The sequence below is a fragment of the Annulohypoxylon maeteangense genome (assembly GCF_022496945.1).
Source record: "Annulohypoxylon maeteangense strain CBS 123835 unplaced genomic scaffold GGS22scaffold_6, whole genome shotgun sequence".
NCBI classification, from domain to species: Eukaryota; Fungi; Ascomycota; class Sordariomycetes; order Xylariales; family Hypoxylaceae; genus Annulohypoxylon; species Annulohypoxylon maeteangense.
Window position 1 is genome coordinate 671,059 of NW_025953253.1, and position 20,589 is coordinate 691,647.

Sequence of the window (20,589 nt, forward strand, 5' to 3'; positions counted from 1 at the left end):
AGTAAGAGGGCGTAATTATTTTCTATTTGTATCAATACATACATTATTATATTTACGATGGAGTATATATCTTGCCATTCATTCATTTCTTTCTTCTACGCAAGCCGTGTGTATTACGAAATGGATCTCGACAACTGTGTGTATTGGGTAATTATTGAAATATCGGGAATATAAGAGGGAGAATAGAATAACCACGATCAATATTATTTTGCATTGAGTGAAAAGTGTTGTAGCACATTGAGTAGACCTCGGTGATGATTCCATTTCCTCCCATAATAAGATACATCTAAGATGCATTAACCCCTCGGAGGGCTAGGCAAGATATGCCGAGCAGAATGCATCTGTAATGTTCTATGTCAAGCGATCTTACTGTAACGCACTCTACTCACGAGCTTAGACTCGTATCCTTGTCCAGGAATACCCCATTCACCTTCTCAGTTGATCCTCGATCTTCTCGCAGAATAGGAGGCTAGATGCCAGCAAGCTTCGGGTTTCAGCGGCTCTTTGTTGTAATCGACGTGGTAATAGTACATGCTAATGCGTTTCGGGTAGAAGAGGCAAAGTGCACGAAAATGGTGATAGTTGCCCCTACACCATGGCCGAGACCGAGACTTGTGGCTTTTACATAGGCACTAGGTAGTGTAATATTAATCCCACCTAGGGGAAGTTAGCGACTACCCCCGTATCGGTCGCGTTCCACCGGAAATGGGCATCTATCCTCACCCTGTGTCTTTTTGTCGCGCAATATCTCCAGATTTTCCGCTTTGTTTGCCCTGTTATAGTAGAGGATATTTAGTGAAGCTATTCGACTAAATAGGACAGAGGAGCTTTGCAAATAACATACCGAAATTCCACCCTCGACTACTAATCGATCGAGTTGATAAAATTTGCTGATAACGGTTTGACGCTGTAGGATAAGAAAGAGCTGCTGTTAGCTTCTAGACTCCATCGTACTATATGCATCATATCATATCCCAGGTGTATAGATCCCGTACCTTCATCATTTGCAACTCTTTGAGCCCCCTTTGTATGAGTGTTTGTATCTCCCTGGGATCGTGCACATCGATGCTTTCTCTGAAGGCGTCTTTCGTCCGTCGTTTCGCGTACTCTCTGAAATTGTATGCCTCGAATTGCTCGCCATGGCGTAAGAGCTGCCGGTACTGAATTTTTTAGGCTTATGTTAGCTTCGTTCTTTATTATCGGGTGTAGAATTTGTATGCTTCAGTTCCCAAGATAGCCGAAGTCGTAGAGGGTTAAAACTCTTTGGATTGGGAAAAAGTTGCCTCACCAGTGACCTGGCTTGCTGGGGCAAGTCGCCCTTAAGAGCCGAAACGATAGACATGTCGATGAGTTAGACGTCGAGAGAGGGTTTCAAGGGGATACGACGTAGTAAGAGAAGGAGAAAAAAATATGGGTTGATTGACTGTGCTGGTAGTTGGATAAATTTAGAGATAAGACGTAGAAATGATGATGCAACCGATAGACAAAATGCCGGCCCGCGATATTCGATCGCGACAGCTTTTTTTTTTATTCCTTCTTTTTATTCTTCGTTATTCCGTTCAGTTTCGTCTCGGCCAATGAAGCATAATCGGCGCCGAGCAAGGATCGGAGTTATCAAATTTCGACGAGTAACATGTGCGAACTATTACTCCGATATACCTATCATTGAGGAAACGTAGGTAGGTAGGTAGAAAATGCGAAGCACACTGTGAGGGGTAAGGGTATTTTACAGGTACGTAACTATGTACCTAGGTACTCAGGTATCCAACTTGGAATGTTAAAATGTTTAAATGCGATTATAATTTATAATACTCGCGTGTTGTTTTTTTAAGGGACATTGATATAATGAACCTTTACCTTTATATTGCCCTTCTCTTAATCTGTGTCCTCTCCTAAAATGAATCTTAGCGGGATGTATGAAGTATTAATATCTATAATTTTGGGCTCTTTATTTTACTGCAATGCTCATCTTCCGCTGCCATTCTACCATAATATCATCGAACGCGACAAAGTGCTCCTCAATCTTTTTGGCATGGTACTTTGTTTTGTCTTCCGCAACAAACTCCAATTGATCCTCGTCATCAATCTTGTGTTCGGTCCTGTTCCATTCTGGAATATGGACAGTATTCCGATGATACCGGAAATTCTCGTTAAAGCAGCGGGATGAGCAAAAAATGGACGGAATACCGAGAGTTTCTACACATTCTCGACAGAATACTAGACTAGTCCCACCCTCGTCCATTTCCACATCTTCGTCGTGAAGACGGACACAATTTTGGCCAGAGGTGCATTCATGTCTTGCTCCAACATGTAGGTCGTAGCGCTCATCTTTACACTCTTGAGAGCAGAATAACGTAGGTTCGATAGGAAGATCGTAATAATCGCCAAGTATTTGACATAGAGGGCATATGGTAAAATCTTGCGTGTCTGGGGTTTTCGAGCAAACTGAACACGGGGGGAGACTATGCTGGTCGTTAGGGGGCGCGGCTGCTCTAGCTCTATCCTGCCGAGCCTTGTCTCTTCGAGCCTTGTCAAGCTCATGAGCTGCCTTAGCTCTCTTAAGCTCCTCGAGTTTCTTATAAAGTGCTTGTTTCTGATCCTGCTCCCCCTTGGCTAAATGTCGATCACGGATCATTGCACTGATCGTGTCGGCAATCGATGTTCCGTTTCTAACCATTTCAATATATTTTTGGGATTTTGTGGCACCGGAGGTGTCGTGGCTGGGTTGGAAGAAGATGTCAATGTAGGCCTCATTCCGTGCTTGTGGAGAGTTGGCAAGCCTCAATCGATCTATAAACCCATTGAACGCTTGTTGGTTCTGGATAGCGCCGTCACTAAAAGCCCCCCTCAGTTCCGAAGCAAGCTGATCCACAGGAACACTCCGGTCACCAATTCTTTGCTGCAGAGCCCGTTCCTCCGATGGAGATTTGGTCGCATGTTGAAGTCCCAGATTTTTTACTTTATCTCTGTACCAATCTTTCTTCTCGTCCAATATGCGCCGCTCGATGGTCTTTAGATCTACCTCGGAATCGTGAGCCTTGGAAAACATGGTATCAAGTTCGAGTAGAAATGGCCGTCGACCTGAAAACCATTCCTTAGAAGCAGAGTTTAGATATCGATCTCTAATACGGTTGAGGAGACGAGTCCAGCAATCTGGGCACTCGAGCGGATGTTTCTTGCTGTGATCCTTTATACAAGACGCCTTGACGGCCTGTACATCGTCCACGCAAAGTTGGCGCTCCTTCTGAAGGGCGATAACTTCATCCCAAGGTTCTAGCATACTTCCGGCCATACAAATACTAATCTGAGCGACGTAGAAAAATGATAAGACCTATGGGAGAAAAAAGCCTTATATCTTTGTCGCGCTGCTTGTCCCTCAGCAGCGAGCGCGTCGTGCTAAAGGGGGCCGAGGGTTAGGGCCAATTCCCTTCAAACGGGACTAATGAAATTAGTTAGTCTTTAACTTGTATAGGTAATAAATTGCTTTCGAAACTGTGTCGTAAAAAGATCGAGTGATCTATGTAAGGAATGATGATTAGTATACTATGTATTGAATCTTAAGTATGTACTAGGTATGTAGTACATATATACGTACCTCTGGATATGGTCTAATATTATGTAAACATTTTGTAGGTCAAAGCGCTAGTCTTTTTAAGGGCTAACCTCCTGCCTCCATGCTACCTTGTACCTAGTATCTTTCTGGGCATTTATATTTCTTTAACTCACCAAGCCGTCAACTATCCAAACGCCAATACACAGTTACATATTAATCATGGTAGGCCAAACTTCTACTATCATTCGTCACCTTCTTTGATTGTCGACTAACGACGTATAGGCGGACAAATTGCGTACCCAGCAAGAACTTGAACGACTTCAGGCGAAGTACATCGGCACCGGCCACCCAGACACAACTTCGTGGGAATGGAGGACAAATGTTGCGCGTGACACCTACTCCAGCTTCGTCGGCCATCCTCCCCAACTGGCCTACATCTCGCTCGCACAGAATGAGCCTGCCGCAAAAGTCCGAGCCCAGCTTCTACGAAAGATGATACAACCATGTGGTGCACCTCCCCCACGCGAAGGCGAAGAGCCCGTACAAAGGCCTACCTGATCAGGAAACCTCAAATCGGTCAATTGTTGAGTGGCAGGGATATTTGGTATGCTTGACAGATTGAAGAATTAGAGACGACCAGATTTGCTCTTTTCATATCCATTTAGACAATACAGTGTAGAATTGTTGAAGCATGGCGCATTGGTTTTGGCGGCCAGCTTAGGCCAGTAGCTGCGCCAAAGATACATGTCTGTAGGCTAACCGTGCACCGTTATTTATCATATCATGATCAATAATCGCCAAGTACTCTAGGTACACCAACCTTAATCTACACCTCATTCCTCGAGAATGCTATTTTCGGCCTCGCGTTGCCGAGGCTTCTGCATCCCCAGACTTCTCTGCAGCTTCTTGTTGAAGTCATCCGGGAGATCACCCCATACTTCGGTAACAACGGCAGCAATGCTCTCAGGCGGAACCTCAACTCTTCCTCGGGGTCCGATGCACCAGGTTATGGCATCATCATCGCCCTCAGTCTTTTCCACCACCTTGTCAACATAGGCCTGTCTCACGATCTTCTGTAGAACATTATCGGTCTTGTCCATTGGCAAATTCTGGCTAGCATTCATGCGGGCAAGATATCGCCTTAGCTTCGTGTCGCTCAATTCTCCTCCGTTGAGTACGATCAACGAGATAACCATGGTGTAAAACCCGACGTATGCAGCTTCTTCAGACGAGCTTGGTATTTTCGATGGCGCGATAATGGACTGAAATTTGTATTCCGGTGGCAGCGTAGAAACTAAGATATACTGTCGTGAGGACGTAGTATTTTGCGATGCAGCTTTCCTAGCGTTCGCCTCTGTAGGACACTTGATTAGCATGAGATAGTTGGGTGTAATGATTCATATTCTCCTTACTCTGCTTTTCCTTAAGTGTGCGCTTTTCCTTGGCAGGCAATTCAAGCATCTCCATACCAAAAACCTGTTGGAGTCGTGATTGCGCTCCTTCAAACACTCGCTTAAACGACCTGGAATTGGTTCCCAAAACTATATTATTGTAGTAGATTAGTAGATGCTCCTAGACAAATCACCCCTTGTGCAGCTACTCAGGTGGCTTACCCTTATCCCTAATGCCGTCTCTCCTGATAGGGATCCTCGCGTACTCGCATGCTAGGGCATATCTTACGAGCTTTTTCACTAGCTGGTCCTCTGCGCCATCGCCCGTTCTCCCCATTTCGACGTCACCATCTTGGTCCTCTTCAGAAACATCAGAATCGTCCCGCTCATTGTTACGGCGCGATTGGCGACGTCGGCGGGCCTGAGTCTCAGGCATTGTCGCAATTTGGACTTGAGGAATGATAAATTAAATCGATCCTTTGGCTGACCGACTTGTCGGAAAATCGGATGTGCTTAAAGCTAGTTCCTTTTACGATGTACGAATTAAGAATATGAAGAAGCATGGTATACTTCTTATGTATGCTAGCAGACTAGGTAGATAACCTTATCTACATAAATACGTACCATGCCTGCATGCAGGTCCTAAGGCGGGGGATAAGACCTGACGACGCGTCTAGGATACTAGGATAATAACGCGTCGGCATTGTACCTTAGGTACTTGTACTAGACGTGTACGCTATACGAAGTACTTATGTACCTAGTGGATAGGTACCCTGGACAGAAAATGACTTATCGATAATTGGCAATTAATCTAAAGTTTACATTTATGTGCATATATGCATAAGTCGAAGCTGATTAGTCCATTACCTAGTAGGAAAGCAAGTAAAGAAAAAAAAAGTTCAAGCGCAATTCTCCATTCTCTCAAACTCATCACACTCACACTCTGGAGGAGTAGAAGATAGCAATACACCCTTCATGATTGCTTCAAGTGTATATGGCGGGTCTATCTGTCTCAGATGCCGATTACGTCTTCTCCGTCAGTATACTCACCCTAGTCAAGTATCCAGTCGCACATTCAGACTTCATTCAACTTTTCGCCCCTTCTCTACGGAATCCTCCGCTCCCATTGATCACGATCTACTTCCCGAAGTGAATAGTGAGGCATCCAGTAGTAAGGACCGTCCCCAATATCGAGACCATGGAGACGGCAAGAAACGTGGAGGGGTAAAGAGATTAGCCCTCTTGAAACCGAAGAGACGCCTTTCTCGCAATCGAATTCTCACAGAAGATGCTCAAAGCATTGACTCTGACATGCTTGGCAAACCTGCCTCTGTAATCATCATGAGAGATGGGGGCATTTATCGAAGGAAAAACATCCCAATTCATTCCAATGACGCTGAAGGCGAGCTTAACAACCGAAATACCGATATCGAGGCGCTGCTCGACAGCCAACGAACACCGCTAGTCGCCGAGGAGGTTCGTAAGAATATCCATAGTTTAAAACCTAAGACGGAGACTGTCTTATCCGAAAGGGAGTTCCGTAAATTACAGGCTTTGCTGATAGGCGGTTTCCTTAACACACAACTTAGTGATTACCTTGACCATCATAGACGGCCCGTTCCGTTCGAGTCCAAGTCCGATGTCAAGTCAACCATCGGTAGAGGGGACTGGATCAAGCATATCACACCATGGGCACCACTGGGTAGTCAGTCGATCATCCCGGAAGAAATCGATCCTAGTCTATATGGATACATATCCGATTCGGCCACTCCAAAAGAGAAGCTGGCTGTTCGAATCATGCGTGAATGCTGGTACCTTTCTATAGGAGAGCTCGACACTGGACTCGGCGAGACGAGGGTGATAGTTCAAAGCAGCGAGTTTCTTCTCTTAATGCGTACGTCTCCCATCTTTATTTCTCCTTGTCCCTTCTCACTTATCATTTACCCCTTGCCCCCTAAAATAACCTCGCTAAACCCATAATGATAGGCGGAACCCAACGGTGGATGTCTGTTATGGGCCAAATATGCCTAGATCCTGGCGAAAAGATTGAGGCGTTTCGGGATCAGAAGATGCTACGTTTCGTCACATCAAAACCGAAAGTTGCTATTCTAGTAAAAGAGCTGTATGACACAATCAAACAGATCACATCTAAGACGTTTGCGATGAGTCTGGTCGCTCGCAAGCCCATACATGAAGCCTATCTAGAAGAGGTTGGGCGTATTACGAACACGCATGTCAGAAGGAAACAAAATCCTAATCAGGTTAGCAACGACCTCCTATATAGGAACTCATTTCTCGTGCTAATTAGTATTATTATAGCTCCAAGTTACTTGGATAGAGTTGAAAACGCGCGCCGCGCAGGGCCTCACGCGTCTGGAAAATCTGAGCGAAGTCGTCTTCCGCTTACTGTTTACCACTTTCACTCCACAGCCAGGGACGACCACCAATCTTTATGTGACGGGTCTAGACGACAAAGCCGCTGGGCGGTTCGTTGCAGATGCGGTAAGCAGGGAGAAGTTGGGATGGAAAGATCGAATGGGCCAATGGGCTCGTTACATGCTCCCACTAGCATCCGAGGGTAATCGTTTAGCGATGAAGAGTACGCTTAAAAGGCTCACACTTCCAGTTGAGCCACATGCGGAGGCGTCCGTGTTCGACGAGCACAAGGAATTCCTACCCAACACACAGTTCCCTTCTCACCCGATAAAGTGGGCAGAATCTTATCAAGTATCAACTAAAGCGGGCTTTGGCTATTTACTACACGAAAATGACCCATTGACCTCGCCGCCCCCCTTACTTGACCTTCCGACCACCAACCACCTGCGCGCGTTCGCGCCCGTCTCGCCGCATCCTCTTCACCTTGCTAGACTGGAAGCAAAAAATGATGAAGCGGCCCATGCGCTCATACAAACGAAAAGCGTTGTAGTCGTTCATTTTTGGCCGGAGAGAACGAGTAAAGCTAAACGAGAGCATTCCACTCTTCTAGCTCCTCGCCTCGAGCTCCACCTTGCGATCTTGGGCTACGAGGTTAAAGGTATTAAAAGCTTACACGCCATCAAACAAACGCACATCACAGACGTAATGCTTCCCGCATCCCCCGTCGACATACGTTTTATGCAGGAGCAGTACTGTGAACTACAGGGCGACGCCACCGAATTCGCCGCCTGGCAGCCTCTTGCCGACTTCCTCAAGCCTGCACGCCTCGACCTAGCACGTGGAAAATTCGATATGCCACCACGGCAGAAGTTCCCTATCCCCAAGCGTCTCTTCAGCTCCTCAGATGCCAATATTCGTTCCATAGACGGAGATCCTTCCACAGATCCAAACGAACTTATTAGTACTCCGTACATGTTCGCCGGTCTTGAAATCCGACGATCCGTTTCAATGCCGTACGAAGGGTTTCAGCTAACATATGCATCCGTAGACGCGGAACAAGCAGGTGGACACAAAACCGAGGTCAGCCTAGAGCCTGGATTTGGGGACGGAACTTTGGTCTCCGAGATAGACACGAGCAAACTGCACGATGACTTCCTTGCCACTTGTGAGAGGTTTGCTCGCACTGATAGTCTATGGTCAGGAAACTTAGCTACTAGACGAGATCTTTAGGCTAGTAGCTACGCATTCAGCATTGTACAGCTAGGATATTTGGATTCGTTCAATGTACCTCGCGCAAATTGTATGCCTAGTCGCAAGTTTATGAAGGTTATGAAGGTTATGTAACTCTGTCTCTTAGGTTTCCAGGTACTATGGCTTATGTGTTAGGCAGATGAACGAAGCCCAATCCCCATCCATGTACGGGAAACCCCAATCAAAACATTAAATAACGTCAATGCTTCCTGGCAGCCGTCTATACAGAGGTGCCTTTAAAAAGATTTTACCATGCGCCAATCCCTGTCAGTGACGCGACCAGCTGCAAGCTCTTGATTGCCAACTGGCAGGTCATATCGCCCATTTTCCTCAATTACCTCTTAAACCTTCAATTAATTTTTTACAACCGCCTTAAGATCTAAGTAAATAAAAACTCCTTATAAGTACTTAATATCGAGTATTATTCATAAACACGTAAAATTTAAAGCTAAGGTCGTGTATTAAAAGAAATAAGTAGTTAAAGTTGATGAGTTATTCGAGGCAACACGGCAGTTGCCCCTACAGCTGGCATCCGAGCTGACAGCTGTTCATTGCACTTGAAAGGGATTCGTCTGTGGTAAACCCTTTTGAACGGCACCTCTGTACATGCACGCATAAGAGAAAACAGTGGCTGCACGTTCGATAAGGGGTAGTCCCCAAAGTAAATCGTAAGCCGTTTGAGATCTTGGCAGAGGTAGAAGCTATATGATTGTGAGAAAAATACGTTCATGGAGAACTTAGGGCGGTAAGGTAACAATTAATTAGACATCACAATCACGCAAGCATCTGATAAGAAGAATCACGGTCTATGACTCTATTTTTGCTAAAAGCACATGATGAGAAAGTTTTGTCGCGATATGCCCCTAACCCTTCCTCTCATATTGTGCCCCGAAGTCAAACGTCCGAGAGACCAGATCGTGTAAAACTAAAGGAAATTCGTGTAGGGGCATTTTTCAAGTCGTGAAGAGTCCCAGGCAGCTGATGATCCGAAAACGAGATACATCTTATGCTGGCAGTAGGGTTGTTGTAGACAAGCTTATTTCTTGCCCGTCGCCTTGGCAGCAGACTTGGTAACCTTACCAGACTTGGAGCTCTTGTTCACGGCCTTGATGACACCAACGGCGACGGTTTGACGCATGTCACGGACGGCGAAACGACCAAGAGGGGGGTAGTCAGTGAATGCCTCAACGCACATAGGCTTAGAGGGAATCATCTTGACGATGGCGGCGTCACCAGACTTGATGAACTTGGGAGAGTTCTCGACAGACTTGCCTGTTCGTCGGTCGATCTTTTCGAGGAGCTCGGCGAACTTGCAGGCAATGTGTGCGGTGTGGCAATCTAGGACGGGAGCGTAACCAGCACCAACTTGACCAGGGTGGTTAAGGACAATGACCTGAGCGGTGAAATCATCACAACCGGCCGGGGGGTCGTTCTTGGAGTCACCGGCGACGTTTCCTCGTCGAATTTCCTTGACGGAGACGTTCTTCACGTTGAAACCAACGTTGTCACCGGGAACACCCTCGGTGAGCTGTTCGTGGTGCATCTCCACGGACTTGACTTCAGTGGTAACACCAGCAGGGGCAAAGGTGACGACCATGCCAGGCTTGATGATACCAGTCTCGATACGGCCGACAGGAACAGTTCCAATACCGCCAATCTTGTAGACATCCTGAAGAGGGAGACGGAGGGGCTTGTCCGTAGGACGCTTAGGGGGTTCGATCGCGTCAATGGCCTCGAGGAGAGTCTTGCCAGTAACCTTTCCACCCTTGCCTTCCTTCTCCCAACCCTTGTACCAAGGGCAGTTGGTTGAGGCGGCCAACATGTTGTCACCATGGAAACCAGAGATAGGAACAAAGGCGACGGTCTTGGGGTTGTAGCCAACCTTCTTGATGAAGTTGGACGTCTCCTTGATAATCTCGTTGAATCGGTCCTCAGACCACTTGGTGGTGTCCATCTTGTTGATGGCAACGATGAGTTGCTTGACACCAAGAGTGTAGGCGAGCAAGGCGTGCTCACGGGTCTGGCCATCCTTGGAAATACCAGCCTCGAACTCACCGGTACCGGCAGCAATAATGAGAATGGCGCAGTCGGCCTGCGAGGTACCAGTAATCATGTTCTTGATAAAGTCACGGTGGCCGGGGGCATCTAGAAGCTACTTGTTAGTACTTGAGATAGGGTAACAGGACACTTGAGTTAGGATTGATTGTTGTGATGACTTACCAATGACGGTGACATAGTACTTAGGAGTCTCAAACTTCCAGAGGGCAATGTCGATCGTGATACCACGCTCTCGCTCAGCCTTGAGCTTGTCCAGAACCCAGGCATACTTGAAGGAACCCTTGCCAAGTTCAGCAGCTTCCTATTGAGTGGGTTAGCTGACATGCCCCATCGGTGTCTGGCTTAGTTGGTGCTTGGCATTTATCCAGGTCGGTTGCTCCGTGCACCAAAATGTTGTGCAGAACGTCAGAGCGGGGTAAGAAAATTTTGTGCCCCTCGGTGGGGGTGAGACATGAGAGAAGATAAGAGAGGGGCACGCGGTTAAGGAAAAAAAAAAGGACAAAGAGGTTAACTCCAGAGATGCGAGAATAAGCATGAGCCCGATTCTAATGGAATATGATGTAGGTATATCAAGGTAAAAGGATGGGGAAAATAGGTTCTAACCGACCTTCTCGAACTTCTCGATAGTTCGCTTGTCGATACCACCGCATTGGTAGATCAAGTGGCCGGTAGTGGTGGACTTTCCACTGTCGACGTCTAATATTTTTGTTAGAAATCGGAAATCAGTGTGCAGATTCTCATCAAAGAAAACTTACGGCCAATGACGACGACATTGATGTGAGTCTTGTCTTCCTTACTGTGATCTTGTCAGTATACGAGAACGCATTGCAAAAGCTGTGATCAAGTTATTCACATACCCCATTTTGACAAGCTATGACTGAGTTGAGAATATGTGTGAAGGGTGACACGTAAAACTGTGTAGGCAATGATCAGTTGTTTTGTCTTGCCAAACGTTGTGGTAATGAATGATGGATGATAGAGAAATGGGAAGTAGGAAGTAGGAGGTAGGAAGAAATGGGAACTAAGAACTGGGAAGTGGGAGGAATGGTTTCTCACGTTCAGCAGGTGTTAATGCTCTGATTAACGGTGTGCGAGACGAGGATCAAAAGGAGGAATCAGAAGAAAGTTGAGGGTGTAATGTTTGGGTTTATAAATTATTTCTGGGTGGTGGCCAGGTAGAATTTGATTGTGGGGGCATTGCCCCTCCTCAGGCCCTTCCTGCCTCGACTGTGTGACTATCCACCCCTCTTTCCAAATTCACAAACTGATTTTTATTATTATTATTATTTTGCCTCTTCTACGTGTACTTGGTACTTGCTTTTCACATTTCATCCATTTTAATTGGACAGAAACTTTTTAAGTTAAACGATCCCGGGAATAAACCTAATTGATTTATACATTTTCCCGTTATATTCAAGTACCTATGTCCCTTGTGAGTCAGGCCGATGCGCGCAGCGCGTAAAAGCTTGCAGTGTCTATATTAGGTACATTGGTACAATACCCTAAAACATGAAACCTTAATAGAGGGGAATGAAGGCAAAAAGGAAGAAAATCTTTTTTTTCAATAGCTGCCCAACGTGCCAAACTCTCCGCACCGATACGGGTATTACGCAGCCTCATTGGGTCCTGTTTATCTGTTAAAGCGGCTATTGGAATTTCATGTATGGGAAAGCATCCATACCATATTATGTTTCAACTTTACATAGCTCGGACTTCACAATTAACTCCGTCCTGTGATCTTGCAAACGGGCGGCACTGATCTACATAGATACTTTTTACTCTACATATGCCTAGCATTACTATCAGGTCATAAGGAGTCATCAAGTTAAATACCTATGTAAGTATTCTTTAAATACATAAAAACCAGTTGTGCTCGACCTTAGTCACTTCTAGGGTTCCTGGTATATTTCTGGTTGCTTGTGATAAGCAAGGAATCAACGTCAATAAATAAACAACCTAAAAGGTAGGTAGGAACAAGCACCTAGTGATGTTTTTTTTTTAAAAAAAAAAAATACTTTGCAAATTTACATATATGAAAAAAAAATTGTGCCAATGTCCTTTCTACTAGGTAGTATGTCAGGTTTTAAAAGATAGGTACCTAACCATGATGTCACGAAGTCATGAAGGTATGAAATTATGAAATCATGGAATGCACATATAGTAAGAAGTAAATTTTAAGGTTGGTTTCCTTTATTAAATAAACCGTGCCCGAAAAGATATCTTAAGGGTATGGGAAGATATGGAAGATCATAAAGTGAATTATTTCTACTCTCCCAGCTTCTTATATAGATATTTCCATCTCTCCACTACTTAGACCCGAGCTAACATGCAAATTGAGCAAACAGCCAATGAACTAATGTTTGCTCGTAATCTTATCCGGCCCATATGTTACTCGTAACTTGACCGGTTTCATCTAGGTCATCTTCTCGTCGATTGGGGTTCCTCCCACACTTGATGACTGAGTCCTTCTCTTTTTGACCTAAAGCAACCTGATCGAAGCCCGGAGGCAAGATTCTGTCACCTTCAAGATACCAAACCTTTAGACCACGGGCCTTGTCACGCAAGGCCTGCTGGTTTCGTGGGTGCTCAAACCCACCTGCCTTCTCCATTGCACTCCAGGAACAGTTTAACGAAGGGTCAGCTATTAGATCCACAAGTCTCGATGTATCATATGCAGACCATGGTGTGCGGGTTTGTCTGGGTTTGGTTGAATGATTCGCTCGCCGAATATTCCGGGCATTCTGGCTAAGTACCAGAATGTCTCGACCCTGTAGATTATAATCGTCTTGAAAATCATCTGGTGGCTGTGTGCTAGAAGTTTCTCGGTTTCTTGCGGCCAGCGGTGATAGGTCCTGATAGTTACTAGACTGAGGTTGTTTGGAGAATCGTGGACGCGAGGATGATGGCCTTTGAATAGTCGCGTGCTTATTAAGAACTCCCCGAGGCTCACTAAGAAGTAGTTGCTCATTCACTTCAAAATCATCGCTATCCCCATCAGGCCACGAGCGTTTCCGCGCAGGCCCGAGGATCTGCCCTGGCTCCAGGAGACGTATTGCATCCCTCGTATCTGACGCCTTTTCTTTCCCCTTCACGGCTCGTTGATCTGAAGGTGATTTTAGTATTGGGTGCATTAAGGCCTTTTCTTCACTCTCCCTCACAGCCGTCAGAGTCGCGGAACTATTGATATAATTCTGGCTACGAAGTATTAGACGTCTCAATACACGAACAGAGTAGCAAAGGGTTATGATTAGACCTACCTGGATCCTTGTAGTGGCAGTTGATCATATCCCCCAATATCTATATCCGATTCCGAGTTCGAGTCATCGCCGGCCCCATCGCCATTATCGACAAACAAAGATTCCGATTCTGCGCGTTCAATGGGCACTCGAGACCTTGAGTTTTCATTGGTAGCATTTACATGGCAGAATTTGTCTTGGCCTGTTGTCTTGTTGAGCTGCCGGTACATCCTGAGAGCCCACGACCTAATATCACTGAAGATCGATGCCTGGGTGAGCTTTGCGTCTAGAGATGCTTGAAATGTAGAGATATCGGTAATGGGGAACTTGGACATAAATTCCTGAATGAGTTCCCGATAAGTTCTGTGGGGAATTTCATAGTCGCTGATTTCTATCCCAGCAAGCGGTCTATATGGCCCTTTGCGTAATGCCTCTCGGGCGCTGTCGGCATCATCTATAGTCTCCCTACAGAAGATACCAGTAGCTAATGCGAAGGATCCTTCGAACGGTGTAGTAGAGCCGGCAGAGACAAGTGACTCGACCAGAAGGCGGCATCGAACACGAAATGCCAGGTCGAAGATCCTTTTAATATCGTCGTTATCCTCGGGAAAAGCTGGGATGAATAAAGTTGGAAAAGTATCATTTAATTGCTCAAGAACTGCACATGGCCTTTCTTTCCCTAGTTCGACATCTAGAAGTAATGTGAGGAGTGACACGAGGTTTCCAGAGCAGATAGCACCTTGGATCTTGGTTCGCACCACCTGATCATACTCTTCGGGCAGGTGAACAGGTTTGAGGAAGGGCGTTTTACCGGTAGCAAAGGGGAGACGGGCATGAATATAGGATTTCCTGTAGCTGCTTAATTTTCCCTGATCATCCACATTTGACTTGCTACCGTCGAGAGTGGACAAGATATCGTATAGTTTACCGGACCAGCGTGTTAACTTAGGGATGTCAAAATCAAGCATGTCTTGCATTCTATCAGCATTCATTTCAGGTGATACATGAGAGTCCTCTGTCCCAGACAATGGAGTATTCTGGGGCGAAGTATATTCCTTTACTGGAAGTAAGCCTAGGTAATGATTAGATATAAATTTACAAGGATGAGTAGAAGCGAAATACCTTGATCTTCCAATCCCGGCCCATCATGCTTAGGAACGCCTTTTGGAGAATTATCCATGGCAACACTTTCAAGGCTCTTGCGGCGACGACGTGAGGTGCTGGTTCGAGACATTTCAAGTTGATGCTGGGATTCAGATTCTGTAGAAGGCTCAGGGCGTCTGGCACTTTGTCGGGTCTGCCTTGTGACATGGCTACTAATAGGATCGATAGACTCTGTCTGGCGCGTTACTGGACGGCGACGCCCAGCCATAATAGAATTAAGGTTTATGTTCCTTTAGTGAGAGTAGCAAGAGTGTTGGTCAATCTGGAGTTATTCAAAACCGTGTAGGAAATTGGTACTGATAATGGAACAACTTCAAGTATTTCATCAGGGTTAGGGTAAAGGGTTATTTCTGTTATGGCCTACTTAGGGTAGTTCTCCAATCAGATGAAAAAGGTACATAAATAAACAGCTTCGATACCCGCACGGGCCACATGTGTAGTAAAAACGTCAATAGGTATCTGTACTTACTAGGCACTTAACAATAATAAATAAAGGTACTAAGAATTACCCGCCACATAGTATAAATACTTGCATGTAATTGAAATTCTCAATTATGCGATTCTAGATATATATGTATCTTATTTTCTTGCTTGTTCAGACTCGCTGGATGGAGATATATCGAGATATATACTACTAAATTTTGTAGTTTGTACTTGACTACCTTGTGATAGCCGACTGCTGCTGCCAAGCTCGACAGGGGTTTCTAATAGCAAGATGTTTCAAAGGCGACTTTTGTAACTACTATGTATATGCGTACTTGGTACTTGGCACTTATTATAAACTTATAATATATAAGGCATTACACTTGTTAGGTACGTAAACGGCATTGATTGATGGATTACTTAATAAGGCCTGGAACTAGTGACATATGGAGGTAGGTACCTAGTATGGTACTGTCGCATATGATTGATTTGATGCACTGCCTCTCTCATTTTCCAACTTCCCAAGTTCTTCACCCCTTTTACAAAGATTCCAGATTTGTCCAACACAATACTCTATAATAATATTCAGCCTTCTTACCATTGCTTGGAGCCGGGTTTTTTCTTTCGTCTGGAGTTCTCTTTCTCTTTCTCTTTCTCGCAGTCGTTTCTGAATATCAAGTCTATGCTCATCTCCGTTTCGGAAGATCTCATAATCGTGTCGTCTCCCTTTCGTTGCATTAGCTCATCCACGATCTTTTCAAGAGCGGCGGTCGCATCTGTAGAACCGCCGTAACCTTACTTCTCATATTGCGGTCGCTTGTAATCTCACGAAATTACTCGACTCCGTGCCCATCATGAGACTCGACCCACAACGAGCACCGCTTATTCTTTTACTTTTACCTTCGTTAGCCTTTGTCACCTCTGCACTGGACGCGAAATCCGCGAAGGATACTTCCAACGTTGGTGTCGATGGCGCATCTTCTCAACCCCCTCTCGACTCGGCCGTCACGTCCCAAAAGCCATCTAAATTCGACGTAGGCACCAAAGATGCCCCTGTAGATGGAAAAGATGGAATGCCGCATGAGGGCCCCTTCGTGAGCATCGACAAGGGTCGCAAAAAAGGGGAGGCCAACGACATCACCGAGCCCAAAGCCCTTCCTATTCTGAAGGATAGACCAATAGATCCAACTGTCATCGATGGAAAGAAAATACCTGAAAGCAACGATGGTGTCATGGACGATCCTCATCGTCAACCTCCTAAGCAAGGCACTACTGGTACGGAGGGTGGGGTGAGCCAGAAGGACAAAGCCAGGAAGGCTAAAGAAGGAGAGACTGGGGAGAAGGTTGAGAACGTGCCGGAAACCCCCAAAGAAAAACCCCCATTGCCTCATAGCGAGCAAAAGAAGATTTCGAGCGACAAGGTTAACAAGAAGGAAAAGGGCAAGATCGACTTGCATCAGACGCCTGAAGACATCGCTGGACTTGAGGTAGGGCATTGAAACTTTACTTTCATCTCCCGACGCGATTTCTGGTATAAGCTAACTTGCCTCATAGAAACCCTCCGATCTACCAGATAAACTACGCGACGATCCGAATCCACTTCCCAACTCGGCTAATAAAGACCACCTAGATGTGTCCAAACCTGCTAAGTCGACCACTAATGTGCGGGAGAAGGGCAGTGAGGGCAACGATGGAATTATCCAGCCACTTCACTCTTTTGTTCTTTCTCTTGCCATGATCCTCTTCTCCGAAATTGGTGATAAAACATTCCTCGTTGCCGCACTCATGGCTATGAAACACGACCGCATGGTTGTGTTTTCAGCCGCCTTCGGTGCCCTGCTGGTCATGACCGTCCTGTCCGCTGTCTTGGGTCATACGGTGCCAGCCCTAATTCCTAAGCGGGTCACGGCTTTCCTCGCTGCGGGGCTATTCTTTGTTTTTGGCGCCAAAATGTTACGCGAGGGCATGGCTATGGATCCGGACGAGGGTGTTACGGCAGAGATGCAAGAGGTTGAGATGGAGCTTCAGGAGAAGGAACATCAGGCCCTAAAACAAGGTAGACGGCGTTCCTCTTTGTCTCCGTATGCTCTAGAGATGGGACTCAACCGCGACCGAAAGTCAAGATCCCAATCCCGATTCCCTACCCCGCCTCGCAGTCCTTCGACTTCGCCAGGCAGGAGTCCATCACCTCAACGCGGCTTCCTTCGCGGATTCGGAGTCGGCCTCTCGAATCTCTTCTCTTTGCTCCTAAGTCCGGCGTGGGTGCAGACTTTTGTCATGACATTCTTAGGCGAGTGGGGAGATCGCAGTCAGATCGCGACAATTGCTATGGCTGCTGGCCAGGATTACTGGTGGGTGACGCTAGGTGCTGTGCTTGGCCACGCCTGTTGTACCAGCGTGGCAGTTATTGGCGGCAGGGCTATTGCCGGTAGAGTCAGCCTGAGAGTTGGTAAGTTGCGACAGGCCTTGCGCCGCCCCGTCACCCTATGCGGACGAATTATAGCTAACTCGCATGTTTTGGTAGTGACAATAGGAGGTGCCGTTGCATTTCTGGCGTTTGGCTTCATCTACTTTGTGGAGGCGTTCTACGCATAGCGTTCTCATGTCTTCTAAATTGCCGAGAAACGAGCTATGCCTTTTTTATATAAGGGTTCGCAAGGCTTCATAAGAGATGAACCGAGGAGTTCTCCAGCTATGAATGGGCTTCACCAACTCGGAAATACTAGTACGACTAATACGGATCTGCGTAAAGGGATGAGAGGGAACAGCTGACATGTCGCCATTGTATTATAATTATCATCGTCACCAACTCTTAGAGGGCATGAATACCGATTCACGTGTTGAGGGGGTCAGACCTATTGCATGGGTGGAGTTTGGAAAATAAAATGAGCAGGCTTGTTCGAGATGGCCGACGACAACCATCATCAATCGTACATTGTAAAATTATTAAATATTTCGGAAGGTTGGAATGGCGACAATTCGGGTATCTACAGTATGTCTACGGGGGTTATCTATCATTGAACTACAGATAGGCACTAGCCTATCCAGTTACTTACGCCATCGTGTTATTGGACACATAGGCCAGTACTTTCTCGTAAGCCTAGATTGGAAGAGTCTCGGTAATTACCCCGCCTCCCGTTCCTATTCCTGACTTAGACAACTTGCGGCTCGCTTGAGCCGAAACCGCGCTATACGGTATATTTGAGGCGCTCCTCGTCGTGGCCCTCTCAATCCACCAGGTATTATGTGTAGTTTGCATGAACCAAGATCTGTATCCGTGGGCGAAATTGCATAGATTCTCAAGACAAATAAAAGCAAGACTAGAAGTAAAAGGGAGCTCTCCTTGCCTTCCATCTCTGCTCACTCTCCTTCCCCTCCTCTTATAGGGCACCTGTCTTCGCCATGTGGCAATCACCCCCCGATCCGGAACCAAAGAGGACTGTTCGCCGCATCGCACAGGTTGTGAAGTTGAAACCCGAGTTTGTCGACAAATACAAAGAAGTACACGCGGCTGTATGGCCCGATGTTTTACGGCAGATAAAAGACTGCAATATTCAAGATTGTAGGCACCTCTTGCATGGGTCTCGGCGTTAGCCCTTCTATTGGACTGATTATTTTCATGGTTTTCTAGACAGCATATACCACGATCTTAGTACCGGTATTCTTTTTGCAACCTTTAAATATGTCGGCCACGACTACGTAGGAGATATGGAGCGCATGCGCGGAAATCCCAAAGTCAGGGAGTGGTGGGCAATGACTGACGGTTTTCAAGAGGTGAACGACCCCTTTTCTCTTCGTTCTTCGTTCTTCGCTTTTCTATTTACAAGCAAAATAAAGGAACAAATAGATAACCAGAGTACTAATAATAATATATCGGCGCAGAGCATGGTACCTGGTGCCGAAAGTAGCCAGTCGAACAATCCGGCATGGTGGAAAGAACTCGAAGAGGTATTCTATTTAGAATAGAACGGAATTTATTCTAAGGGTAACAGCTATCATTCTTCTTATCATCCGGACATCAACGTCGTGCCGGCTATAGCAGGTATCGTAGGTAAAGCAATAACATATGCTGGATTTGTGTGTTCCGGGGTCTATCATGTGTCTGTAGGTAACAATACATAGTAAGATGTTATCGTCTAACAATATATGTGTATAAATCGGGGTACAATCTGGGACGAGGGACTCGAGGTAGGTTGACAAATAGATGGCCAGACCTACCTCCACAGTCCAAATAAAGCACCAAGGCTACTCGTACCACCGTTTCCACCCCCGCGACCGCCATGTCTCTGTGCCTCTATTCTAACCCAATCTTCCAAGAAAGACCGATCTGCCAGTCTTTTGCCATCAGTTATCTTGGTGCGGACTTGAGCTTCCCCGGCGTCAAAGCTGAGCAGGGTTGGTATGGAAGTGATCATGTACTCCATTCCGAGCCCGCCACTCATAATGTCGGGGGAGTCGTATTGGACCTCGCAATAACCAACGCCACCTTCAGCCTCACCCACACCGGATTCGATGATGGATTTTAGGAGCGGTGCTACGACATGGCATGTAGCACACCACGAAGTCGTCCAGAACGTGACAAGAGGCGTTCGTGAGGATGACGATAAGAGTTGGTATGTGTAAAGAGCATCTGGTCGGCGGACACTATCTAAATAGTGATTAGTTCCGGAAGAGCGAAGAGTCACGCGAGGACGGCGATGATCGATCGTAGTGACGAGGGTTACTCAGCTATTTGGGTAAAGTAAGTTATATGTTTACCTGCTTTACATACCAAGAGTAAACCTGATTGGTGGTGCGAAGACGCATAGACGTAGAGAAAACCCGGTGGGGCTGGGAGCGGCAGAGGCCACTTAATGCTCTCAGCCAACCCTTTTCGGTGGTTACAGGTCGCATAGCGTAATAGCGTAATAGCTAAGAGAATTGGTTAGGTATAATTTGATATTAATAACATTTAATAGTACTAGGTATATATCTACCTAGGTCGATACGTATTATGTATGTGATGTTTGGGAACCATTGGATACCTACATGTAATTAGGTATATAGTACTAGGTATGGTATATGATGAAACTTGAAATCCATACCTTCATGTAGGTACATACATTTATGTATCGTATATACTATGACATTGAAGGTA

The 20,589-nt window shown here is 46.0% G+C and overlaps 10 protein-coding genes across 10 annotated transcripts; 4 read left to right on the top strand and 6 right to left on the bottom strand.

The window, feature by feature from the left end:
- Positions 1-63: 63 nt before the first annotated feature.
- GGS22DRAFT_159869 (uncharacterized protein) lies at positions 64-1,776 on the bottom strand. The gene is made up of 5 exons (XM_047960850.1): positions 1,289-1,776; positions 996-1,160; positions 845-907; positions 724-773; positions 64-657 (listed from the first exon to the last, which is right to left on the bottom strand). Exons 1-5 carry the CDS (start codon positions 1,340-1,342, stop codon positions 648-650), a joined length of 342 nt encoding a protein of 113 aa, XP_047819926.1. The 5' UTR covers positions 1,343-1,776; the 3' UTR covers positions 64-647.
- Positions 1,777-1,867: 91 nt separating this feature from the next.
- GGS22DRAFT_123962 (uncharacterized protein) lies at positions 1,868-3,527 on the bottom strand. The gene has a single exon (XM_047958293.1). The coding sequence runs from the start codon at positions 3,290-3,292 to the stop codon at positions 1,949-1,951; it is 1,344 nt and encodes a 447-aa protein (XP_047819927.1). The 5' UTR covers positions 3,293-3,527; the 3' UTR covers positions 1,868-1,948.
- Positions 3,528-3,689: 162 nt separating this feature from the next.
- On the top strand, positions 3,690-4,249 carry GGS22DRAFT_123964 (splicing factor 3B, subunit 5). Its single transcript, XM_047958294.1, has 2 exons — positions 3,690-3,775; positions 3,836-4,249. Exons 1-2 carry the CDS (start codon positions 3,773-3,775, stop codon positions 4,109-4,111), a joined length of 279 nt encoding a protein of 92 aa, XP_047819928.1. The 5' UTR covers positions 3,690-3,772; the 3' UTR covers positions 4,112-4,249.
- GGS22DRAFT_123967 (MAGE-domain-containing protein) lies at positions 4,249-5,606 on the bottom strand. Its single transcript, XM_047958295.1, has 3 exons — positions 5,167-5,606; positions 4,966-5,094; positions 4,249-4,907 (listed from the first exon to the last, which is right to left on the bottom strand). The coding sequence occupies exons 1-3, from the start codon at positions 5,378-5,380 to the stop codon at positions 4,387-4,389; spliced, it is 864 nt and encodes a 287-aa protein (XP_047819929.1). The 5' UTR covers positions 5,381-5,606; the 3' UTR covers positions 4,249-4,386.
- Positions 5,607-5,919: 313 nt separating this feature from the next.
- GGS22DRAFT_187327 (mitochondrial inner-membrane-bound regulator-domain-containing protein) lies at positions 5,920-8,550 on the top strand (the record flags this gene model as incomplete). Its single annotated transcript, XM_047964573.1, has 3 exons — positions 5,920-6,838; positions 6,931-7,205; positions 7,264-8,550. The coding sequence occupies 3 exons, from the start codon at positions 5,920-5,922 to the stop codon at positions 8,548-8,550; spliced, it is 2,481 nt and encodes an 826-aa protein (XP_047819930.1).
- A 789-nt stretch (positions 8,551-9,339) lies between these two features.
- On the bottom strand, positions 9,340-11,894 carry GGS22DRAFT_159875 (elongation factor 1-alpha). The gene is made up of 6 exons (XM_047960851.1): positions 11,686-11,894; positions 11,487-11,543; positions 11,385-11,425; positions 11,237-11,325; positions 10,792-10,930; positions 9,340-10,716 (listed from the first exon to the last, which is right to left on the bottom strand). The coding sequence occupies exons 2-6, from the start codon at positions 11,489-11,491 to the stop codon at positions 9,608-9,610; spliced, it is 1,383 nt and encodes a 460-aa protein (XP_047819931.1). The 5' UTR covers positions 11,492-11,543; positions 11,686-11,894; the 3' UTR covers positions 9,340-9,607.
- Positions 11,895-12,836: 942 nt separating this feature from the next.
- GGS22DRAFT_159878 (uncharacterized protein) lies at positions 12,837-15,360 on the bottom strand. The gene is made up of 3 exons (XM_047960852.1): positions 14,988-15,360; positions 13,887-14,937; positions 12,837-13,824 (listed from the first exon to the last, which is right to left on the bottom strand). Exons 1-3 carry the CDS (start codon positions 15,235-15,237, stop codon positions 13,002-13,004), a joined length of 2,124 nt encoding a protein of 707 aa, XP_047819932.1. The 5' UTR covers positions 15,238-15,360; the 3' UTR covers positions 12,837-13,001.
- Positions 15,361-15,952: 592 nt separating this feature from the next.
- Positions 15,953-18,605, top strand: GGS22DRAFT_159879 (UPF0016-domain-containing protein). Its single transcript, XM_047960853.1, has 3 exons — positions 15,953-16,939; positions 17,007-17,901; positions 17,977-18,605. Exons 1-3 carry the CDS (start codon positions 16,307-16,309, stop codon positions 18,045-18,047), a joined length of 1,599 nt encoding a protein of 532 aa, XP_047819933.1. The 5' UTR covers positions 15,953-16,306; the 3' UTR covers positions 18,048-18,605.
- Positions 18,606-18,729: 124 nt separating this feature from the next.
- GGS22DRAFT_124124 (rhamnose mutarotase) lies at positions 18,730-19,575 on the top strand. The gene is made up of 3 exons (XM_047958296.1): positions 18,730-19,014; positions 19,084-19,226; positions 19,335-19,575. Exons 1-3 carry the CDS (start codon positions 18,855-18,857, stop codon positions 19,416-19,418), a joined length of 387 nt encoding a protein of 128 aa, XP_047819934.1. The 5' UTR covers positions 18,730-18,854; the 3' UTR covers positions 19,419-19,575.
- On the bottom strand, positions 19,543-20,553 carry GGS22DRAFT_124156 (uncharacterized protein). The gene is made up of 3 exons (XM_047958297.1): positions 20,481-20,553; positions 20,224-20,363; positions 19,543-20,096 (listed from the first exon to the last, which is right to left on the bottom strand). Exons 2-3 carry the CDS (start codon positions 20,343-20,345, stop codon positions 19,667-19,669), a joined length of 552 nt encoding a protein of 183 aa, XP_047819935.1. The 5' UTR covers positions 20,346-20,363; positions 20,481-20,553; the 3' UTR covers positions 19,543-19,666.
- Between the last annotated feature and the right edge of the window lie 36 nt (positions 20,554-20,589).